The 24,689-nt window shown below is 40.8% G+C and overlaps 1 protein-coding gene across 6 annotated transcripts in view; it reads right to left on the reverse strand.

Annotated features, from left to right (window-relative positions):
* The window catches only part of TEC (tec protein tyrosine kinase), a 146,813-nt gene that overhangs the window by 12,297 nt on the left and 109,827 nt on the right, over window positions 1–24,689 (reverse strand). For all 6 annotated transcript variants that reach the window (XM_088836326.1, XM_055434686.2, XM_055434682.2 and 3 more), the window contains 7 exons: window positions 23,524–23,570; window positions 21,393–21,565; window positions 17,208–17,273; window positions 9,419–9,473; window positions 5,314–5,393; window positions 3,620–3,753; window positions 38–112 (listed from right to left, as the gene is read on the reverse strand). In XM_088836326.1, coding sequence (XP_088692452.1) covers window positions 38–112; window positions 3,620–3,753; window positions 5,314–5,393; window positions 9,419–9,473; window positions 17,208–17,273; window positions 21,393–21,565; window positions 23,524–23,570 — 630 coding nt within the window. The remainder of the gene's footprint in view (window positions 1–37; window positions 113–3,619; window positions 3,754–5,313; window positions 5,394–9,418; window positions 9,474–17,207; window positions 17,274–21,392; window positions 21,566–23,523; window positions 23,571–24,689) is intronic.

Raw genomic sequence — 24,689 nt, forward strand, 5'->3', positions numbered from 1 at the left:
CAAGAAAAATTACCCACACAGCTACAAAAGGAGTTACCGTAGCTGAATCCTGCAGTGGTTGGTGCATTCTTCCCCTTTGTGCTAACTGGGTACCGCAGCCTTGTGACAAGTCCTAGAAATCAAAGAAAAGTATTGCAATTGAATTCACTCTGAATCATTCTGCACAGTAAAACACTAAACTAGACATTCACCCACAAAATTCATTCCTTTCTTCACTTACTGCTCATCTTCTATATGTACATACAGCCCTGTGCTATATGCTGGCAAAAAGTAAAGGAAGGAGGGAAGGAAGATGATCCCACTGTTATCAAAACCAACTCTGTGTGCCTGATGCATAGTGAGGCCAAACAAACCAAAATGTCAGAGTTTGGAGCAGATAAAGGTTTATTGCAGGGCCGAGCAAGGAGAATGGGTGGCTTGTACTCAAAAGACTCAAACTCCCCAAAAGCCTTTCATCAAGGGTTTTAAAGACAGTATTATGGGAGGGGATCATCTGATGAGTGCTTAGTTCATGGACCTTCTACTGACTACTGTAGGTAACAGCATGATGTTTCAGGAGTCTCAATCATCAGTCTTCTAGTTCCAACCAGTCTGGGGTCTACCTGCTTGTGATCAGCAGGCAGTCACCCTCCTCCACCTGGATGGGGGTCTTAGTTTCTTCAGAGCAACTCAAAAGTACGCATCAGATTGTTATCTGTATCCTCTCAGGAGGAACTAGGAGTTTGGTAACTCTAATCATGAACTGCTTGAGCCTGTCCTAGGGAATTCAGGAGAGGCTTTTATTTTTTTAATCAAACAAGAAATGGGAAACACACAGGGGTTTTTGTACCCAGGAAGGCCCCACAGGGTTCTACTTGGTTTCACTACTGAGTTGACAATTTCCTATTTTTTGAATATACATATGTTTTTATTCATTCAACATTATTTTTTAAAATGCAATGTTTATCAGGAACCATGCTAGCATACTGTCTTTGCAAACACTTTGAAAGATGTTTATAAGTTTCCAAAAATTATCAATTATTGTATCATGTTCTTTCCCACTATGAGATTTGAATTATAAAATGGAACTACAGTAGTCTACTAAAAATTAAAGTGATTCACCTGACATAAAGTGATTCACCTGACATAAAGTGATTCACCTGACACCTGTATTTGTAATCTCAGCATAAAAACTGGACTCTATGGGAAGGGAGATGGGAGGGAGGTTCAAGAGGGAGGGGACATATGTACACCTATGGCTGATTCATGCTGATGTTTGGCAGAAACCAACAAAATTCTGTAAAGCAATTATCCTTCAATTAAAAAATAAAGCATTTAGTAGAGAAAAAATAAAAAATTGGACTCTACAACATTAACGACTGGGAATACTAGCTACTGGAAATCAGAGAGGTACATTAATTCCTTTAACTTAAGTTGCTTAAGTACTAAATAAGAAATCCCAGGTATTTCACCTATAGATACCTTGTAGCACAATGTATTTTCTCTAATATACCGTATCTCATAGTAATTTAATATTGCTATGTACTTCTCTATCTCCCCCACCAGATGGTGAGATTAATTACATCTAGTTCACCATAGTCTCCCTACAGCCTGACATAATTACTGGTATGCAGTAGTCATTTAATATATGTTTCTGAAATGAATTAACTGAGATAATGATGAAGAACAAAATTCACACAAGAACAAAAAGAAACAGGGGAATGTGAACACTGAAAAAGAATAGAATGAAAGATAAGAAAAAGTTCTTTGGGGGATAAATTGATTTGAAATTAGTTCATCAATATTAAACACAGAGTTGCTATATGATCTAGCAAATCCATTCTTAGGTAGTACCCAAGAAAAATGAAACATGTTCCCGTGCAAAAACTTGTACACATATGTTCGTAGCAGCATAACTGAAAACAGCCAAAAGGTGGAAACAACCCAAATCTCCATCAACTAATGAATGATACAAAATGGATAAACAAATCCCCACAATGGATTATTATTCATCAATGAAAAGGAATAGAGTACTTATAGAGGCTCTGACATACTATACTCAAAGAAGTTAGTCACAACAGACCACATATTGTATGATTCCATTTACATGAAAAATCCAGGACAGGCAAATCTGTAGAGAGAGAAAGTAGACTAGTGGTTGCCCAGGGCTGGACTGGTGGAGGGGGTTGGCTGCTGCTGCTGCTAAGTCGCTTCAGTCATGTCCGACTCTGTGCGACCACATAGACAGCAGCCGACCAGGCTCTGCTGTCCCTGGGATTCTCCAGGCAAGAACACTGGATTGGAGGGGGTTAGGTAGTGACTATTTATGGGCTCAAGATTTCTTTGTGGAAGATAGTAAAAATGACCTTAGATTATGGTGACAGTTGACACAACTCTGTAAATTACTAATTTATGAACACATCACACAGATGAACTTCAGGGTATATAAATTATATTTCAATAACGGTTTCTATCATTATCTGAGAAAAGTAAAGAGTCACAAATAGCAACAGTCTTGGTAAAAGCCTTCAATAAAATATCCAAAGTTAATTTTCCATAAATTGGGTTGGATGCTTGGCTAACCTCTACTCAGTTATACCTTTGAAGTCAAAAGCTAGAAACCTCTCTGTTTCATCCTGTGGAGCCTCAATGGGCAAAACTGTGGTCTCTGGTTTGTGTTTTTCGTATTTGGTTTATTCCCATTCAGTGGCAAGTGTAGCAGACATTCAGGAAGATGGGAAACTTGTCTGGGACACTATTACTCTAGTCTCTAGAAGCCTCTAACACAGACCTAAACCCAAGCTGCTCATCTGGTGGCTTCTGTGACAACTCTGACACAGACATATGTTGAATTTTAGTCTGGTACTGTTAAAGGAAAAAAAAAATTCAACGACACTGTCACAGATGGTTCAGCAGGCTTCATTCAGCACCACTGTGATAGGTACAGGGACCACAGCAATGGGATTTTAGAATAGGGGAGAGAGATGGACTCAACTCCAAATACAGCATGGGCAAGTGAGAACTTACAGCCAAGCAGAAGAATGGGGTTCAGTGGGTGGGAAATCACTAAAAGAAACAGCAGTGGCGGGAGGAGTGGGGATGGTTCCAGCTAAGCCAATCTAACAGGAATCTTGCAGCAAGATTATTCTCGCTGAAGATAAGCCAGGGTGCCCGACTATCACCCAGGGGATGACTGGAGATAAGGAACTCAATCAGATATTAAGGTGCTTAGATATGTATCAGATCTCAAGGGGAAGAGGTTCTGGTTAAACTGACATAGCAGGGTTATTGCTAAAATTGGATTTTATATGAAAATGTACTGATAGACCTAGGAGATGATTCCAGAGCCTGACTAAACTTTGGTCAAGCAAAGAGTCTTTGTCAGCACCAAGGGTATAAATCACAGAAATGTGAACATCTGCCACCTACAACAAGAATAACTTGTCTTTAAAGGTCAAGACTGCACTTCTTTAGTCATTATTTCTGATTTTTCTTTGTATATATCATTTCCTTAATATGCAATCATTTTAAATCAATGACATTCTACAACTAATTACAATATAAAATTGCTCAAGGAAGAACTCATCATAAAGTCTAATTATTCTAATCATTATATTTGACATAGGTTTTAATAACTCACCTGCTGCATTGTGCTTATGATATTCAATAATCTCAGGAATTGAACCAAAAGCATGTTTTTCTGCCAGATAATACTTCTTTGGAGATGTCACTGTTTCCTTTATATGGTAATGCCTGAAACCTGAGGAACCTTCTCTATAACAAAAACCCAAATGTGTTAGAACTAAGTTGGAATAACATAACTTCACTTACAAGTGAAATATTTTCTACCAGGGTCCCTACATACAGCCCCATCTAGTCTCCAACACAACTTTTATTTTTCCCCATGTTCTTCTTAGTTTCACCCTTCAAATTAGCAGATGGGATTTAAAGTGGTCACTGATAACATCACTGATCTCTTGCATGAGATTGTGAAAAAGAATGTCTACCAACTCCATTTACTAATGCTAACGTCTTAAAATAGCAATTAGCTGGCTACTGCTTTTTGTCCCTGCTATTGATGTTACAAATGTTCAGAGGACCTCTAAAAGTGAATCAACTGGACTTATAAAACATGTACGACATCTGTTTTAGATATCTTTCTGTAACACAGACCTTCTCGAGTCATCAGCTAAAAGTCCTTTTCAGAGCACTCTTGCTGCTGTTGAGACAAAGCTCAGACTTCACGTTTCCCTCTCAGGTTCCTCGCTCCTCCCGTGCCCCACCCCTCCCATTCTGCAGTCCAGTTACAAGACACTTTCCTCAGCTCACCAAGTGCTCCTTCACTTCTGGGTCCAGCAATTTCCTGCCTCAGAAACACTTGTTCCCCTCCCTCCAGCCTCCACCTGCCTCACCCATCAGGTCTCAGATTGGATGTCAGTGGGCAGAATTAATGACTAACTCAGATGTGTCTGGGCTATGTACCCCCGCTACCCTGCCACACACACACTCTGCCCAGCACTCACTCGTATATACCAGCACTGCCTGTTTGCTTCTCTGAAAGAAGTTCCCACCAAGCGACTGGAGGACTGGTTCTGTGTGTGCTCTGCTCAGTATGGTAGCCTTATTACCCAGCACAGTACAAAGTAATTATCTGTGGAATGTTGCTAAGATGTCTATGTGTGTGTGTGCTCAGTCCCTCAGTGGTGTCTGAGTCTTTGCAACCCCATAGACTGTAGACAGTCAGGTTCCTCTGTCCATGAAATTTTCCAGGTAAGAATACTGGAGTGGGTTGTCATTTCCTACTCCAGGGGATCTTCTAGACTCAGAGATCAAACCCGAGTCTCTTGCATTGGCAGTTGTATTCTTTACTGTGCCACCTGGGAAGCCCCAAGGTTTCTATAGCCATTCTCAACAAATACATATGTGTAAAATGATGAGGAAAACTACTAGATATGAATACAAAAATGTTAAAGACTTTAGGGCTTCCCTGGTGGCTCAGATAGTAAAGAATCCGCCTGCAATGAGGGAGAGCTGAGTTCGATCCCTGAGTCAGGAAGATCCCCTGGAGGAGGGCATGGCAACCCACCCCAATGTTCTTGCCTGGAGAATCGCCATGGACAGAGGAGCCTGGCGAGCTACAGTCCGTGGGATCACAAAGAGTTGGACATGACTGAGTGACTAAGCACCGCACAGCACAGCACATAGATTTTAGAAATCAAGTTCAGATTTTTAAATTCTGAATTACAGCTTATTTTTCAAAAATTAGGAATCCATGCAAACTATATAACAACTGCATTCAAAAATTCTGAATTAAAGGAGAGAGAGATTACTTACCCTCCAAACTTTGTATAAAGGGAGACTGTGTACATGCCTGGTTGACTGGAATCTCTTACCATAAAACCACCTTCTTTATCCTAAAATCCAAGTTAAGAAAAATTTTATTTCAATCCAGTATCAATGCCATACAGAAGATCCAAGAACCCAATCTTATGATTTTATGATTATTATCCTCTGCCTAGAAAATCTGGTTGGAGAAGCATAACTTACCAACAGGTAAGTCATCCACGTGACCTTCTCCCATCTACGTAACCTTTCATTTCACATTACTGGACCATAAGATTAGTTAAAGAAAGCACACTCATAATTCCCCATAGTTGCAACTCTTCACACACACACTAGTAGGAGACATTTCAAAAAGATAATCTCTCAGGGCCCTTCCAGAACCAACAAAGTTTTGCAATTCCTTTACTTCCTGGACATATGGGGAAACAGTTACTGAAAAAGGTATTTCTTAATGACTGGGTTTCATTTCATACATTTTTCATTTTTGCTAGAAGTCTTGAATCCCAACTCAATATCATCTTTGTCCACATAGCATTTTTCCTGTAAATATCTCAGAGCTCTTCATAGAAACACTTAAAAAAGTCCTTAATTCCCCTAGTAATCTATGTTAAATATCACTCTTTACAAAAGGAGAGACGGAAGCACAAGCAACTTAAGCAGAGAAAACCTAAAGGCAGCAACACACTGAACAGTCAAAAGATAAATCCTCATCAAGTTCTAAGCCTAAGGGCAAGACACAGAAGCTAGGAACCTCAAACACCTCTCCGCCAATAACGCCACAGTCCGTCTCCAACACTGAAACTGCTTGGAAAGTGTGCCTAACAGATGAAAATAAAACAGTCTTTCCTTATTCCTAGGAAAGACAATGGAATGGAATAAAGCCCCCAAAATAAATCTGATAAGAACAATTAGGGACAAAGATCATAATAATTTATTGGTCAGTAAAACGTTTTTTCCCCTGACTTACATTTCCCATTACTTACACTATTTGCTTACACAAAATTTCCTAGAAATGATTTTACTCTATGAAGCAGAACTATTCCTATTCCTTTGCCGGAAGATTTTCTAGTAAAACAGTTTGTTTGTTTGTTTTGTTTTGTTTTTGGCTGCACTGTGTGGCATGTGTGATCTTAGTTTCCCAAGCAGGAATCAAACAGGTGCCCACTGCAGTGGAGAAGCAGTCTTAACCACTGGACCACCAAGTAAGTCCCTAGTAAAACACATACTTATTGAAAACTTACTCTGCTTTGATATGTTATATGCGGATCTACTCAGTCCTCAAAATATTAGCTTGCTACTACTATTACCCCCTTACCTGTTTACAGGTGAGGAAATGAAGCACAGAAATGTTGGACATCTGCCCCAGGTCAAATGACTAGTAAGCAACAGAGCCAGGATTTAGACCCCAAGCCTTTTAGGTACCCACTGCCCTACAGTGGCCTTTCACTGTGGAGCCACCCACAGAATGGGAGAAGAGGTGACATGTCACATGAATCAAGCATCAGTTGAGCTCAGTTCAGTCGCTCAGTTGTGTCTGAGTCTTTGCAACTGTATGATGGCAGCACGCCAGACTCCCGGAGCCTGCTCAAACTCATGTCAATAGAGTCAACGATGTCATCCAACCATTTCATCCTCTGTCGTCCCCTTCTCCTCCCGCCTTCAATCTTTCCCAGCATCAGGATCTTTTCCAATGAGTCAGTTCTTCGCATCAGGTAGCCAAAGTATTGGAGTTTCAGCTTTAGCATCAGTCCTTTGAATGAATATTCAGTCCATCCTCTAGGATGGACTGGCTGGATCTCCTTGCAATCCAAGGGACTCTCAAGAGTCTTCTGCAACACCACAACTCAAAAGCATCAATTCTTTGGCGCTCAGATTTCTTCACAGTCCAACTCTCACATCCATACATGACTAATGCAAAAACCATAGCTTTGACTAGACTGATCTTTGTCAGCAAAGTAATGTCTCTGCTTTTTAATATGCTGTCTAGGTTGGTCATAACTTTTCTCCAAAGGAGCAAGCGTCTTTTAATTTCATGGCTGCAGTCACCATCTGCCGTGATTTTGGAGCCCAAGAAAATAAAAAGTCTCTCACTGTTTCCATTGTTTCTCCATCTATTTACCATGAAGTGATGGGACCAGATGCCATGATCTTCATTTTTTGAATGCTGAGCTTTAAGCCAACTTTTTCACTCTCCTCTTTCACTTTCATCAAGAGGCTCTTTAGTTCCTCTTTGCTATCTGCCATAAGGATGGTGTCATCTGTGTATATGAGGTTATTGATATTTCTCCCAGCAGTCTTAATTTCAGCTTGTCTTTCAACCAGCCCAGCATTTCGCATGATGTACTCTGCATATAAGATAAATAAGCAAGGTGACAATATACAGCTTTGACGTTCTCCTTTCCCAATTTGGAACCAGTCTGTTGTTCCATGTCTGGTTCTAACTGTTGCTTCTTGACCTGCATACAGATTTCTCAGGAGGCAGGTAATGTGGTCTGGTATTCCCGTATCTTAAAGAATGTCCCAGTTTGTTGTGACCCACACTGTCAAAAGCTTTGGCATAGTCAATAAAGCAGAGGTAGGTGTTTTTCTGGAACTCTCTGCCTTTTCGATGATCCAACAGATGTTGGCAATTTGATCTCTGAATCAAGTATAATCACCTGCTATTGCTCTCTTCCAGTATGGGCTTTCCAGGTGGCACTGGTGGCAAAGAACCTGCCTTCCAATACAGAAGATGTAAAAGACATGGGTTCAATCCCTGGGTCTGGAGGATCCCCTGGAGGAGGAAATGGCAACCCACTCCAGTATTCTTGCCTGGAATCCCATGGACAGAGGAGCCTGGCAGGGTACAGTTCATAGGGTCACAAAGAGTCAGACACAACTGGAGCAACTTAGCATGCATGCATGTACTGCTCTCTTAACATAAACTATAAGAAATAAGCACCCAACCAAACCTCAACTAGGGATAATAAGCAGGAGATAAAATGAGAAAGCACAGGTTTAAAAGAACTATTACTAAATAGAATAACTAGGTCATAAACGCAGAGAACTGTAAAGGCCATCTTCTAATACAACATCTCTGCCTTACAGATGCAAAAAACAGACTAGAAAAGTCACAGCTCGACTTGGATGGGTCTCCTTATTCAATCCATTAGTTTCCTCTAGACTAGATTTCATCTTGCCACTGTAATTCTTCCTAAAGTGTAAGAATTTTAGCACATTTCTAAAGGCAACTAAATACTGTGTTAACACTTCATTTATAAAAGATAGCACATAATACTGATGTTAAAACTGTTTTAAAACAACTTGAAGCAAAAAAGAAAAATACATATAAGTACTAACATTAAGTTAGCAAATGATAAATCAGTAAGAAACAGTAAAGAAAATGTTGGCCATGTATAGCTATTATCCACTGTTATAAATTTGTTGACAGGAGTTGGAGCAAACCCCTGGCGATGGTGAAGGACAGGGAAGCCTAGCCTGCTGCAGTCCATGGGGTCGCAAAGAATCAGACATGACTGGGCAACTGAACAACAGAGAGTTTCTTTCCCCCTTGTAAACCACACACTGGAGTTCTGATCCCTGGGACTTCAGAATGTGACCTTCTGTGGAGACTTACAGAGGCAATCAAGTGAAAATGAGGCCATGGGGCAGGGAGTCCTAATCCTATGTGGCTGGCGTCCTTATAAAAGGGAAATCTGGACACAGAGCCAGATAAGCATAGCGGGAAGAACCACAGGGAGCAAGGGAGAGCCTCATTCAGATCCCTCCCTCACAGCCTCCGAAGGAGCCCAGCCTGCTGACATCGGGACTTCAGGTTTCTAACCTTCAGACCTTCTAACCTTCAGACCTGTGAAACAACGAACTTCTGCTTATGGTACTTTGGTACAGCACTCAGTTTGTGGTACTTTGTTTACAGTAGCCCCAGGAAACAAATATAGCAGCCTTCACTTTTAAATGATTTTTTTTTTAATTTGTACTTACATCATAGTATTTTTTCAGGCTTTGGTCACAGAGGTACGTGGAATTACTAATCAGGGATTCATTTCAATTGATTCTGTGCTGAAACCAAACCCACAAAACAAGTACAAACACTTACCTCACTTCTAAGAAGTTGCTCTGCTTTGCTCCTATTCATATTTCTGCAATACCATCTGAACAGAAAAAGATATGTTTAAGACCTCAGGTATTTTAATTGTTCTTTTTTCTTTTTAGAATTAGCAAGGCAATACTGCTCACCAATGACAAACAATAAATAAGAACAAGATAACATGCATAATCTCTATAAAACAGAAAACCACTAGTAACATTTGGAATTGGAGGAGGAAATGGCAACCCACTCCAGAATTCTTGCCTGGAGAATCCCAGGGACGGGGGAACCTGGTGGGCTGCCGTTTATGGGGTCGCACAGAGTCAGACACGACTGAAGCAACTTAGCAGCAGCAGCAGTAACATCTGGATGTACATACTTGCAGACTTTTTCTACCCATATTTTTATAAAGACCTATATGTATGCTAACATTCTCATTTTCATTATTAAAGTGAGATCAAACTATACTTGCTGTATCAGAACCTGGATTTTTTCACTTAACAGTGTATCACACACATCTCTGCAAAGCAATATAGTTCACAGTCTGGATGTGCCATAATTTATTTAAGCTCTTCTTTATTAGTTAACATAAAAATCATTTCTAATTTTTCACTATTATAATAACAGCAAGAATGAATTTTACCCCACAGACTCAAAAATGCAGGAAATATCACTACATTATTGACTTTGATTCAAATTAAGTCTAATCCCAAGCCTCCATCTCACCAACAGGCAGTAGATTTCCTCTCAACTTATCATGAAGACTACCCTAGTGAACTTCACAAAGGTCCCAAGTGTTGAAAGAAACAGAGCAAAACAGAAGAGAAGGCCTCCTGGGTCTTCCAGACGTCGTGGTTCTAGCACAGTCCTAACCCCTGGCAGCCTCCTCAGGAGTGCTGTAGGAATTCCGCCAGGGCCAAGCAGTGCACCTGCCCTCCCCACTCTGTGCTAAGCCCCTGCATATCAGCGCCCCTTTTAACCTCGGGAAATTTTTCCTAAGGAAAGACGGATACTGACATCTCCCACTTCATGCTCAGAAGTACACCCCTTCCCTGCTTTCCGCAGCTCAATCTCTCCATGGGATTATGAGCAAGTTGGCCAAAGAAGATGAACTCAAACTGTCAGGTTTATTTATTTTTTTGGCTGTGTGATATGTGGAATCTTAATTCCCAACCAGGAATCCATGCCCACTCCCTGTGTAGGAAGCATGGAACCTTAACCACTGAACCTCTAGATAAGCCCCTTAAATTGTCAGCTTTACACTTGGGTTTTTGTTCTCTGTTGTCTTGTTTTAGATGGGCTTTTGTGGGCAGAACCCTCCACCAGTCATATTTCCTGAGGGTTCCAATATTACAAAACCAGCTTGGCCCCTCTAAACACGTTAATTTTTTATCACTGTTTCAGGCTTTTATAAAAGGATGAGCACCTGTTTTTGCCCCAACACCATGAGACAAGCAAATACAAAGGCCTTCCCTGACTGAAGAAGAGAAAAATACAAACAAAAAAAATACAAGATCTTTTTTGTCAAGACTCTTTTAAGCAGTTGTAGCAGTCAAACTCAAATTATAATCTCAATACAAGCCGGTAACTTATTTTATTTGGAGCCTGACATGATTAACCAGGCCTCAGAATTGTGGGTATTAAGATCTCATTTCTGTGGACCCCACTTTATGAGCTGGGACAGCATTCAGCAAAGCTATAGTTCTGATCAATTTTTGAAAGCAATTGAGAAATAAAATAAAGGAGGGGGGATTTCCCTGGCTGTCCAGTGGTTAAGACTTCACCTTTCAATGCAGGAGGTGTGGGTTTGATCCCTGATTGGATAGCTAAGATCCTACATGCCTTGTGACCAAAAAAACGAAACATAAAACAGAAACAACATTGTTAACGAATTTACTAAAGACTTTTAAAATGGTTCACATTTAAAAAAAAAGGAGAACAGATTGGATTCTGTCCCTAAAGCTTTCTCATTGATAGAGGAAATATTTATCTTCTTAAAAACATTCATAAGAAATAATTAGGAAGAGTAACTGGAGCTCTCATTATGCATTATAAAACCAGAAGGATCTGAAAGACTGAAAAATATTCTCTTAACTAATCACAGAAGATCCAGGCCAATATTCTCACAGCAAGAGTAAACAATGGAGGTTTAGTCTCCCATTCACATGCAAGTGGTCAGTAAAACTAGACTGTGGCTTTCAAGAGGAACTGGATATAAGAAACTCAGAGGGGAAAAAAAGAGGTCCTTTCCTCACTTAGTATATTCAAGCTCCTAGGAAGGGATAAAGAAAATAAGGAAAGAAAAGGAATTCACAGCACAAATCCTGTTCTAAGCAGTCATTTTTATGGCATTTGCAGGTTCCCCAGAAAGGACGCTTTCTCTCCCTAGAATAGAAACTCAGACACTCAAGTGTACGTTGAAGGAAGGAAACGAGGAAGGAGTGATGAGCAAATCAAAACATGAATCAACTTGTGGCTCTTGGGGAGTACTTCCTAACGGTTCTATGTGGCATCTTTGTCTCTGATACCCATCACCGGGGAGGGAGAGACAAGAGGGAAAGGAAGCTGAACGCATCCTGTGGGAAAGAACGATGCACAGGGTGGGAATGTGAGGAAGCACACATGATGAGGAGGACAGCTCCAGTCCTAGGACGCCAGCATGCGCATCTCTCGCAAGACTGGTACACAAATACCTACGGGAGGTCAGTCAGTTCCCCTTGATGAAGCTACAATACATCTCGAGAAACAATGTCCAGGATTTGTAAGTAACTTGTCATTCCCTTCTTAGATATCAAAACCCTAATGGGAATGAGGGTTTCAGATTGACTAGGCACTTCAAACACTTAAAGGGATAGGACTTCATGGTGGTGTCTGAATCAAGGGGAAAAGGAGGTTTAGGGATACTGAGTCCTTTCTAGAAAGGAAGGATCCTAGCCAAGCTTCTTGGGGAGGGTGAGCTGGGTAAATTATAAAAAGGAGGCAACAGGTATAAATTAACAACAACAAAAAATTGAAAACAACCAATCAATGAACTACAAATCTTAGCCGGTTCTCAATTTGGTCCTTGCCTCCTGGATCACCCATGCAAAGTCTTGTCCTGGACTTTTCCCGTCTAAGGGCCCTTACGTTCCTGTCACCTTCTTCCTTTAATGTGCTTCCATCAAGAACATGTTCCTGACCACCACAATGAGTCCAGTTTCTTTCCTGCAGCACTTCCGCTGGTTCTGTCCTCCCCCAACTGGGACTTGATGTAGAGGTGAGAACCAGGGTACTGACACCCCGGGAGATCCAGGTTTGCAGTCCTGAGTCCAGCCCAATGGACAACCATTACAGCAGAGGGGCTCTTGATTCAGTTCAGTTCAGTTCAATTCAGTTCAGTCGTTCAGTCGTGTCTGACTCTTCACGACCCCATAGACCACAGCACATCAGGCCTCCCTGTCCATCACCAACCCCCAGAGTTTACTCAAACTCATGTCCATTGAGTCAGTGATGCAATCCAACCATCTCATCCTCTGTCATCCCCTTCTCCTCTTGCTTTCAATATTTCTCAGCATCAGGGTCTTTTCCAGTGAGTCAGTTCCTCACATCAGGTGGCCAAAACATTGGAGTTTCAGCGTCAACATCAGCCCTTCCAATGAACACTCAGGACTGATCTCTTTAGGATGGATTGGCTGGATCTCCTTTCAGTCCAAGGGACTCTCAGGAGTCTTCTCCAACACCACACTTCAAAAGCATCAATTCTTCAGCACTCAGCTTTCTTTAGAGTCCAACTCTCACATCCATACATGACTAATGCAAAATCCATAGCCTTGACTAGATGGACCTTGATTGGCAAAGTAATGTCTCTGCTTTTTAATATGCTATCTAGGTTGGTCATAACTTTCCTTTCAAGGAGCAAGTGTCTTTTAATTTCATGGCTACAGTCACCATCTGCAGTGATTCTGGAGCCCCCCAAAATAAAATCTGTCACTGTTTCCACTGTTTCCCCATCTATTTCCCATGAAGTGATGGGACCAGATGCCTTGATCTTCATTTTTTGAATGCTGAGCTTTAAGCCAACTTTTTCACTCTCCTCTTTCACTTTCATCAAGAGGCTCTTTAGTTCCTCTTCGCTATCTGCCATAAGGGTGGTGTCATGTGCATATTTGAGGTTATTGATAGTTCTCCTGGCAATCTTGATTCCAGCTTGTGCTTCTTCCAGCCCAGCGTTTCTCAGTGGTAAGCGCTGAGAGAGGGCATCAGAGGGCAGACAGACTAAAACCACAATCACAGAAACTAACCAATTTAGTCACATGGACCAGAGCCTTGTCTAACTCAATGTAACTAAGCCATGCTGTGTAGGGCCACCCAAGACGGACAGGTCATAGTGGAGAAGTCTGACAGAATGTGGTCCACTGGAGAAGGGAATGGCAAACCACTTCAGTATTCTTCCTTGAGAACCCCATGAACAGTATGAAAGGCAAACAGATAGGATACTGAAAGATGAACTCCCCAGGTCAGTAGGTGCCCGATATGCTACTGAAGATCCGTAGAGAAATAACTCCAGAAAGAATGAAGAGACAGAGCCAAAGCAAAAACAACACCCAGTTGTGGATGGGACTGGTGATAGAAGCAAGGTCCTGCTGTAAAGAGCAATATTGCATAGGAACCTGGAATGTTAGGTCCATGAATCAAGGCAAATTGGAAGTGGTCAAACAGGAGATGGCAAGAGTAAACATTGACATTTTAGGAATCAGCAAACTAAAATGGACTGGAATGGGTGAATTTAACTCAGATGACCATTATATCTACTATCGTGGGCAAGAATCCCTTAGAAGAAATGGAGTAGCCATCATGGTCACCAAGAGTCCAAAATGCAGTACATGGATGCAGTCTCAAAAACGACAGAATGATCTCTGTTTGTTTCCAAGGTAAACCACTCAATATCACGGTAATCCAAGTCTGTGCCCCTACCAGTAATGCTGAAGAAGCTGAAGTTGAACGGTTCTATGAAGACCTGTAATACCTTTTAGAACTAACACCCAAAAAAGACGTCCTTTTCATTATAGGGGACTGGAATGCAAAAGTAGGGATCAAGAAACACCATGAGTAACAGGCAAATTTGGCCTCGGAGTACAGAATGAAGCAGGGCAAAGGCTAATAGAGTTTTGCCAAGAGAACACACTAGTCGTAGCAAACACCCTCTTCCAACAACACAAGAGAAGACTCTACACGTGAACATCACCAGATGGCCAACACCAAAATCAGATTGATTATATTCTTTGCAGCCAAAGATGGAGAAGCTCTATATAGTCAGCAAAGACAAGACCAGGAGCTGACTGTGGCTCAGATCATGAACTCCTTATTGCTCTGGATTCAGCAGCTGGCAAAAGGTTTTGTAACCCTGGAGACATTTAAGATGTATTACAAGATGGGCTTTAGCAAAATCCAACACCAACTGTGGCATGGAAAGACAGCAGTTGTCAGCACTGAGAACTGATTTTTCGTCTCTCGTGCAGCCAGAACTGGCACCCTGCCACGTGGTATCCCCCACCTTGGGGGGAAGCCAGCTGAGGGGGCTCCCACAGCAAGTCCCCTTAGTCATGCAGAGGTGGAGTCAGGCACCCAAAAAATGCATTGCAATGCATCATAAACTTCCTAAAACCCTTATGTGTAATCCCGTGAGTCAAAGGGGGTAGTTCTTACATTCAGATAAGGATAATCTGGTTTCCAAGCACTTCCCTCCTCAAATTATCAGCCACTTCTCTACTAGATCCCTTTATAATCAGGTCCAAGTTTCTACCTTTAGCATCTCCCCCAAATTCTAAAGATATGCTCTATTTTCCTAAAACTTATTTCAGAGAAAAAACACTATTTTAGTCACATGTTTTTTATACCCTCACCTACTTCTAAAACACTTTTGAAGGGGTCACACCACTGGGAGCTATGACTTTTGAATCTGTTAATCCTTTTCTAGACTTTTAAGGTACACTCATATTACAGGAAGTGACATGGACGGAGGAAACAGCTTTGTGTTGGAGGTGGCGGTGATGGTGTTGTTTTTAAAGAAGTCAATGAAGCATCAAAATACCTCAGAATGACCACAAACAGTATTTGGTATATATGAGCCTCTCACTAAAACCTGGCCACAGACTGCTAGTGGGCGTATGAACAGCAGCCCACTTGCTTTCTCTGAAAAGTAATTTGACAGCATGCATTAGAAGTCTTAAGAAGTTCATAACTAGCTTTTAGTCCAGTATGTAGGTTTTTAAAGATCTAGTTTAAAACAATAAGCAGAAAGAGGTATCCCAGTATTTTTACATAGTAAAGATGCCTCTTGATGAAAGTGAAAGCGGAGAGTGAAAAGGTTGGCTTGAAGCTCAACATTCAGAAAACAAAGATCATGGCATCTGGTCCCATCACTTCATGGGAAATAGATGGGGAAACAGTGGAAACAGTGTCAGACTTTATTTTTTTGGGCTCCAAAATCACTGCAGATGCTGATTGCAGCCATGAAATTAAAAGACACTTGCTCCTTGGAAGGAAAGTTATGACCAACCTAGATAGCATATTAAAAAGCAGAGACATTACTTTGCCAACCAAGGTCCGTCTAGTCAAGGCTATGGTTTTTCCAGTGGTCATGTATGGATGTGAGAGTTGGACTGTGAAGAAAGCTGATCGCCGAAGAATTGATGCTTTTGAACTGTGGTGTTGGAGAAGACTCTTGAGAGTCCCTAGCACTGCAAGGAGATCCGACCAGTCCATTCTAAAGGAGGTCGATCCTGGGTGTTCGTTGGAAGGACTGATGCTAAAGCTGAAACTCCATTACTTTGGCCACCTCACGCGTCGAGTTGACTCACTGGAAAAGACTGTGATGCTGGGAGGGATTGGGGGCAGGAGGAGAAGGGGACGACAGAGAATGAGATGGCTGGATGGCATCACCGACTCGATGGACATGAGTTTGAGTGAACGCCAGGAGTTGATGATGGACAGGGAGGCCTGGCGTGCTGTGATTCATGGGGTCGCAAAGAGTCGGACACTACTGAGCGACTGAACTGAACTGAGAGATGCCAAAACATTCATGCCACACAAATAAGAAAATGATTTTATAAGTTACTGCACATCCATGTGGCTATTTGCCTGGTTGTACTCCTTAAGATCTCACACAGTGCATGATACATGCTAAGGTCTCAGTAAATATTTGAAGAATGAAATATAGTATAATTATGAAAATGTTTTTGAAGAACATTTAACGGTCTGATGAAATAATATACTGTTAAGTGAATTAAACAGGATATAAAACAGTATATACAGCGTGATTCTATTTTTTTAAAACAGTAAAAAGATTGAAAGAAAATATACAACTGTTGACAGAGTTCAGATCTAGTTGATTTATAATTTCTTCCTTACATTTTTCATATTTTCAAACAATTTTAAAACAATAATCACATTATTATAGTTAGAAAAAATAAACAATCAAATGCTTTTTTAAAGGCAACTCTAGGAAACTATATTTTCATTTCTTAAATGAATGAACAAATATATTTCAAAGCCAGTTAAGCTGTGATTTGTTTAAAATCAATTTAATTATATTCACTTCTGTAACTCGATTCACGCATAGTATGTCCAGGTGAAGTGTGTAATAGAAACTAATTCTTACAGCATCATTTACCATCTTAGACAACTGAGTTAAGAATAAGTTGGTATCACCTTATAAAGACAGTGAAAGATAACCATTAGTCTCCCAGATGCCTTCCATAATTAGGAAAAGAAAAACAATGTCTGGTTCTCCACATTCACAAAATAATCTTTTACTTACTCATATTGATCTAAGTTGTTTGATTTCTTTCCTGTCACATAATTACTTGGGATATATCCTTCACTCCTAGAAATAAGAAAAATACTTTAGATAAACTGAAATTATTTTACTGATAGAGTATTAAGCGGAAAATTACTGCCCTTCTAGAATAATTAAAGTATAATATTGCCTAAAGCTTGTAAGAAAGATTGGCTGACCTTCAATAAGTCAATATATCTATAGTATTTGATGCTTTACAAAGGACCTCCTCATTGGATCCTTACAAAAATTCTGAGGTAGGGAGACATTCTTGTACCCACTTTTTGGTGGGGAAACCAAAGCTTAGGAAGATTGAGACTTTCTCAAGGGCTCAGAACTAGCCAGAAACAGGGTCAGAACATGAACTCTGAACTTGTGACTCGGCTCAGAGCCCTTCCTAACGTTCTATGGTGCTTCTCTTGAATTCACACTTTCTGGGGATGTTTTAAAGAAACCACTACTCCAGGAAAGTGGAGGTGTTGGATGAAAACAACTACCACTCCAACACCTCAACAGTCTGTGCAGTATACTCTTTCACAGAGAGTAATCCCTAACATCTACATCAGTATCATCTAGTCACTTGTTAAAAAGACAAATTCCTGGGTCCCACCCAAGAGATATGAACTAAGGAGGCCTGTGTGGGGCCAGGGAACCTTGGATTTTCACCCTAGATGACTCCCGCACACATTAAAGTTTAAGGAGCAATCATAGTAGGCAGAATCTTGGCTGGAGCCAAGAATGTCAGCAGAAAAGGAGATATGTGTATAAAATTTCTAAGTTGAGTAAAAATGCTATGATTCTGAATTTGAACTGCTGGTAACAACTCACAATATATGCACACATAACAGTGTATATATGTGGCTCTGTGCACTGAGAAAGGCCTAGAAGCAAGGACAATCCAGCAGCAATAGAATCCGAGTACCCCACCTGTTGTCTTTAAATATTATTTTGTACGAAAAGGAGACAGAACTCTTTGGGGAAATGACAAATTGCAGGTTTGACCAGGAAAAACACAAGAATGAAACTGAGCTCTTTTATTTTATTCAGAAAGCAAGGAAGCTGAGAAAGAAAGGCTAAAAGGACCCCTAACAAAAATCACTGACCCATGATGAGACAATCCAAGCAAAAAGAATAATGACTGCAATAGAAAAAGCCAAATATGAAACTATCCATGCTTCTCCTTCTGTTTAGTCGCTCAGTCATGTCTGACTCTTTGCAACTGCATGGACTGTAGCCCGCCAGGCTCCTCTATCCATGGGATTTCCCAGGCAAGAATACTTGGAAATGGGTTGCCATTTCCTTCTCCAGGGGATCTTCCTGACCCAGGGAGTGAACCCACGTCTCCTGCATTGATTGGCAGGTGGGTTCTTTACCACTGAGCCACCTGGGAAGCCTGAAAGTATCCATAATAACACTTTTAAAAGTATTGGTTACCACTGTTATCAACAGAGGAAGCTTGGTCATCAGAATTAGAAAAATCACCATTTTGCTATCCTTAGTGAAATAATCGATCTAAGCAATAATCATCAATGGATGCTAAAATGATTAAGTGAAACATTGACAAAGAATTTTATGATGGAGGAATAAAATTGACAAACATACCTTCGGTATGTTTACCTGCATAACCTTAGCATCATAAGAAGTGGAACCACCAGATATACAGGACATAGGTACATATTAAATGACACCATGTGGAAGCAAATAGTTTAATCTAGACTGTGGCTCACTATAGAGAAAAAGATCTGATTTCATCAATAAATCAAAACTGGAAAAGGACAGGGATTGTTGTAGAATAAAAGAGAGATATGAGACATATCAGCCAAAATGCATTGTGTGGACCTTGTTTTAATCTTGAGTAAATTGTAAAAATACAGATTAGAACTAATCAAGGGAAACCAGAATTACAGAGTTGGTACTATCCTTAAACCTGGGCCAGAAGGGCCCCTGTTCTGACCTCACACTTTCGAGGGAACGCTAAAGTCCATCATTCCTCAGCTGGACCATGATCTGAAACTATGGCCGCAGAATTCGCTGCCCATTGCCAAGCCCTACATGGGCCTTTCCAAGGGGTTTCATTCTCTGAAAACCAAGTGATGCTGCTTGCATGCGCTCCTTCAACCCAGGTTCAGGAAGTGACCAAGCTGGGAGGTGGCTTTTGCCAACCAAATAGAATTTGGATATGCAGCTGGGAGATGCACACGGTGCATGTGAAATGGAACCAGAGACAGAAGGGAAGAGAGAAGGGAGATGCCCTGGGGAGATGGCCAGCCCTCTGTGCAGTCACGTACTGGCGCGGAACTCCTAGCCAAACCTTGCTTTCCTTGTCATTTTGAAGGTATGTTTGTTAAGTTGGAGGATAAATTATACCTTATTCACCAGTTTGTCAGCTTGACTTATAAATATTTAGATATTTGATATCTGGGCTTTTATTTGTACTTTTCTTCTAGTCCTGAAAATGCTGGGGGAAAGCCTACAGATGAATTTTTTAAATTATTATTATAATGTTGGGGTTCCCTGGTGGCTCAGACGGTAAAGAAACTGCCTGCAATCAGGAGACCCGGGTACAATCTCTGGGTGGGGAAGATCCCTTGTAGAAGACAATGGCTACCCACTCCAGTATTTTTGCCTGGAGAATTCTATGGACAGAAGAGCCTGGTGTACTATAGCCCATGGGGTCACAAAAAGTCAGACACGACTGAGCAACTAACACACACTCACATAATAATGACACAGCAGTTGTTTAAAAAAACCTTTAGCAACTAGACTTGGGGGTGAAATTTCATGATGATTTGAATCTACTTTTAAATACTCAAAAAAAAAAAAAAAAAGAACAGTTGGAAGCTTTTAAAATTATGACCGACCAATTTCTGAAGTCAAGTGACAAGAGGCTCCATTAAACTATTACATATCTTTTGGATATCTCTATAATTTAGCAATGGCAACCCACTTCAGTACTCTTGCCTGGAAAATCCCATGGACGGAGGAGCATGGGGTTGTGAAGAGTCGGACACAACTGAGCGACTTCACTTTCACTTTTCACTTTCATGCACTGGAGAAGGAAATGACAACCCACTTTAGTGTTCTTGCCTAGAGAATCCCAGGGACGGCGGAGCCTGGTGGGCTGCCGTCTATGGGGTCGCACAGAGTCGGACACGACTGAAGTGACTTAGCAGCAGCAGCATAATTTAAAAAAAAAAAAAATCTTGTTTGGCAAAAAAAACGCAGTGATGACATTGCTGTAAACATAGATGAACAGGTTTCCATAAAGGTACTAATGCACAGCACTCAGGAGATGTACCACTGCTAAGAAGTGAGCAGCAGACACGGGCCCTGCCCAATCCAGAGGCTTCCATTTTTTCTCCAGCAGTGACCCTGGAACTGCGGGTGGGGCAGGAGGTAAGAAAGTGGATTTGCATGACGGGAATGCTCTAATCAGGACAAAGTCCTTCTCTTCTTATTCACAGGAACTCAGAATAAAAACAGGGTTATACCACAGAGATAAGCACAGGATATAGAGCTTTTCTAATGAAGCTAAAGATACACCCACGCCCCCGCAACGTTTATCATATTCACCCATTATTTACCAATAATAAGGTTGAAAGGTTAAATCCTATTTAGTATAAACAATGTTTGTTTTTAAACTTTTTGAATGTATGTATTTTAGACATAGGCACATACACACACACATATAGACAGACACACACTCACATTCTCTCTTTCTACAACAAATCTAAGATTACTTATTTACTTTGAGGGGGAGGGAGAGGGGAAGAGACCTAAAATGTAATTTCCCCCAAGATCAAAACAATCCAATTCAAACATACAATGGATGAGAAACAGACCAGTGTAATGGATCCTAATTTCTGGAAAGAAGTGGTTGATCCATTTACATTTATTGAGTCACTAAGAAAGTTTGAGTGAACTCCGGGAGTTGGTGATGGACAGGGAGGCCTGGTGTGCTGCGATTCATGAGGTCGCAAAGAGTCCGACACGACTGAGCAACTGAACTGAAGAATACACTGTGCTACTAAAAGGTAATAATGTATATTTTCATTTATGGCTGCTGAATTGGTCTCACTACATAACAGTTACAGACTATCATCTTCTTGCTCAGTATTTAACTCCCAGCCACCCACTGTGTATCATCCATAGGGAGGGAATACCTACCCGTATTTATCTCTTGCTTTCCACCAATGAACATCATTCTTCTCCAATATGATATACTCCTGGCCTCTCTCTAGTCTGAGATCATGTGCTTCTGTCGCTTGGAAATCGTACATGGCTACAACTATTTCTTCACCATTTTCTTCTTCAGGCGGAATTGGTGGAGGAGGCCTTCGCTAAGAAATGGAAATAACATGAGAAAGTTCATGTGAAACTGGGTGTGCAGTAAAACACTAAGCACTGCACATACTGCCACAGAGTAAACTCTGCCTAAAACAAGCTGGTGACTCTCCGCCCATGAGTTTGAGGGTATTGATGCTACTGGGCCTCTCGGGTTTCAGAATACAGGACAAAAGCAAAAACTGTCTTTAAATATCAAAAGGAGTCTTCTTGGTGTCAGGATTAGCTTACCAGGGAGAGGCAAGGGTAGAATGCAAGTAGAAATGACGACTAAAAGCAGATCCACCATTTAATGGCCTACAATGGGAAAAAGACCTACTTTCGTCAGGTCTCCCACTTAAAGCAATCTGTACTTCTTCATGCCTACTATGTGCAAGGTACACTCTAAGCACATAGCTGGCATACTTCTCATTTATTCTTTTTTCTTTTTTTGTAATTTTAAATTGAAATATATAGTTGGGCTTCCCTGGTAACTAAGCTGGTAAAGAATTCGCCTGCAATGCAGAAGACCTCAGTTTGACTCCTGGGTCAGGAAGTTCCCCTGGAGAAGGGATAGGCTACCCACCCCAGTATTCTTGTCTGGTGAATCCCCACGGACAGAGAAGCCTGGTGGGCTACAGTTCATGGGGTCGCAAAGAGTTGGACACGACTAAGCAACTAAGCACAGCACAGCACATAGTTAACTTGCAATGTTGCATTTGTTTCTGGTATACAGCGAAGTGATTCAGTACATACTCTTTTTCAGATTGTTTTCATTATGGTTTATTACAGGATACTGAATACAGCTCCCTATGCTATACAGTAGGACCTTGTTGTTTATCTACTTTATATATAATAGTTCCTATCTGCTAATCTCAAACTCCTAATTTACCCGCATACCCCGCCTTTCCCCTTCAGTTCAGTTCAGTCGCTCAGTCATGTCTGACTCTTTGCGACCCCATGAATCACAGCACGCCAGGCCTCCCTGTCCATCACCAACTCCTGGAGTTCACTCAAACTCATGTCCATCGAGTCGGTGATGCCATCCAGCCATCTCATTCTCTGTCGTCCCCTTCTCCTCCTGCCCCCAATCCCTCCCAGCATCAGAGTCTTTTCCAGTGAGTCAACTCTTCGCATTAGGTGGCCAAAGTACTGGGTGTTCATTGGAAGGACTGATGCTAAAACTGAAACTCCAATACTTTGGCCCTTCCCCTTAGGTAACCCTAAGTTTCCTTCCTCTGTGAGTCTGTTTTTGTTTTGTAAATAAGTTCATTTGCATTCTCATTTATTCTTAGTACTAACTCCATAAGAGTATATAATTTCCATTTTATAACTAAGGAAACAATGGCTTAAAGTCACTCACATCAGATTCCTGCTGGATCGCGTCCCTCCCAAGTCCAAAGTATATGTGTTTTCTACCATACTCCACTATTCATAGGTATATCATTAAATCACTAGAATTATTCCTTTGTCATAATACTGTGGTCTCAAGACTGGAATATTCCTCTAAAGTCCCACACTGCTTGAATAATATTCAAAGCCAAAATATAGGCAGAATGCCAGATGATAATAGGGCCCCCAGTAATAATTTCTGATACATTTAAATAAATATTATTTGACACCAAAAAAAATCAAGTTAAGCCATAATCTATCCATTTCTGATATGATTCATGCAGGAGGCAACATCACAGGACTAAACAAAAACACACTTGGTAAACACACGCTTAAAAAAGTTAGGGGCTTCCCTGGTGGCTCAGACAGGAAAGAATCTGCCTGCAATGTGGGAGACCTGGGTTCGATCCCTGGGTCAGAAAGATCCCCTGGGGAAGGGCATAGCTACTGACTTCAGTGTTCTTGCCTGGAAAATCCCATGGATAGTGGAGCCTAGCAGGCTACAGTCCATGGGTCACAAAAAGTTAGACATGACTGAGCGACTATTACTTTCATCACTTCCAAAAGTTAAAGACCACCTTACTTTCTTTACTTCTGGCGCTGGTGTTGGAGGTAGTGCTTTTCTTATACCTAAAAATACAACAACAAGATAAGTTAAAATGCCATCTAACAACGATCGACAGTTTTAAGGAAAAGTAAACATAAGAAGAAGTCCACTCTGACTCTCATTCTGGTGCAGGCTGATTGCAATACTATTTTAGAACAGATTTCTTGAACGGACTGTAAATGCCATAGGGATTGAGGCCATGTGTTATTCATTGTAAGCAAATGCGATTACATCAGAACCAAAAAGCTTCTGCTCAGCAAAGGAAAACCATCAACAAAATGAAAAGGCAACCAACAGAAGGGGAGAAAATATTTGCAACCCACATATCTGAGAAGGGGTTAGTATCCAAAATATACAAGGAACTCATACAACTCAATAGTTAAATAATAACTCAATTAAAAGTGGACAAAGGACCTAAACACTTTTTTTTTTAAAGAAGACATGCAGACAGCCAAGAGGTACCGTAAAAGGTGCTCAGGATAACTAATCATTAGGAAAATGCAAATTAAAACCAGAAATAAGATACCAACTCATACATACTAGGATAACAATTATAAAACCCACATGTGATAACAAATGCTGATAAGGATGTAGAGAAAAGGGAACTCTTGTCCACTGTTAGTGGGAATGTAAATGATGTAGCCACTGTGGAAAATAACATAGAAGTTCCTCAAAAAACTTAAAACTAGAACTACCAGATGATCAGCAATCTCACTTCTGGGTGTATACATGAATGAAAGGAAATCAATACCTCGAGGAGACAATCTGTACTCCCACGGTCACAGCAGCTTATTTTACAACAGCCAGGAACAGAAACAACCTGAGCATTCACCAACAGAGGACTGGATACAGAAAATGTAATGTGTGTTCATATATGTACATACATACACAATGGAATATTCAGCCTTAGAAAAAGAAGGAAATTCTTTCATTTGTGACAGAAGCCAGACAGAAAAGGACAAATACCACATGCTGTAATTTATATGGGGAATCTTAAAAAAAAATAAACTCATAGAGAAGAGAATAATGGTTGCCAGGGGATGCAGGGTGGGGAAAATAGAGATGTTGGTAAAAGAATACAAGTTTACAGTTATTCGATGAATAAGGTATGTTAATTATTACTCAATTTATATATATAACCC

This window comes from Moschus berezovskii, chromosome 5 (genome assembly GCF_049115385.1).
Source record: "Moschus berezovskii isolate FMDL1 chromosome 5, NW_MosBer_1.0, whole genome shotgun sequence".
Taxonomy (NCBI): Eukaryota; Metazoa; Chordata; class Mammalia; order Artiodactyla; family Moschidae; genus Moschus; species Moschus berezovskii.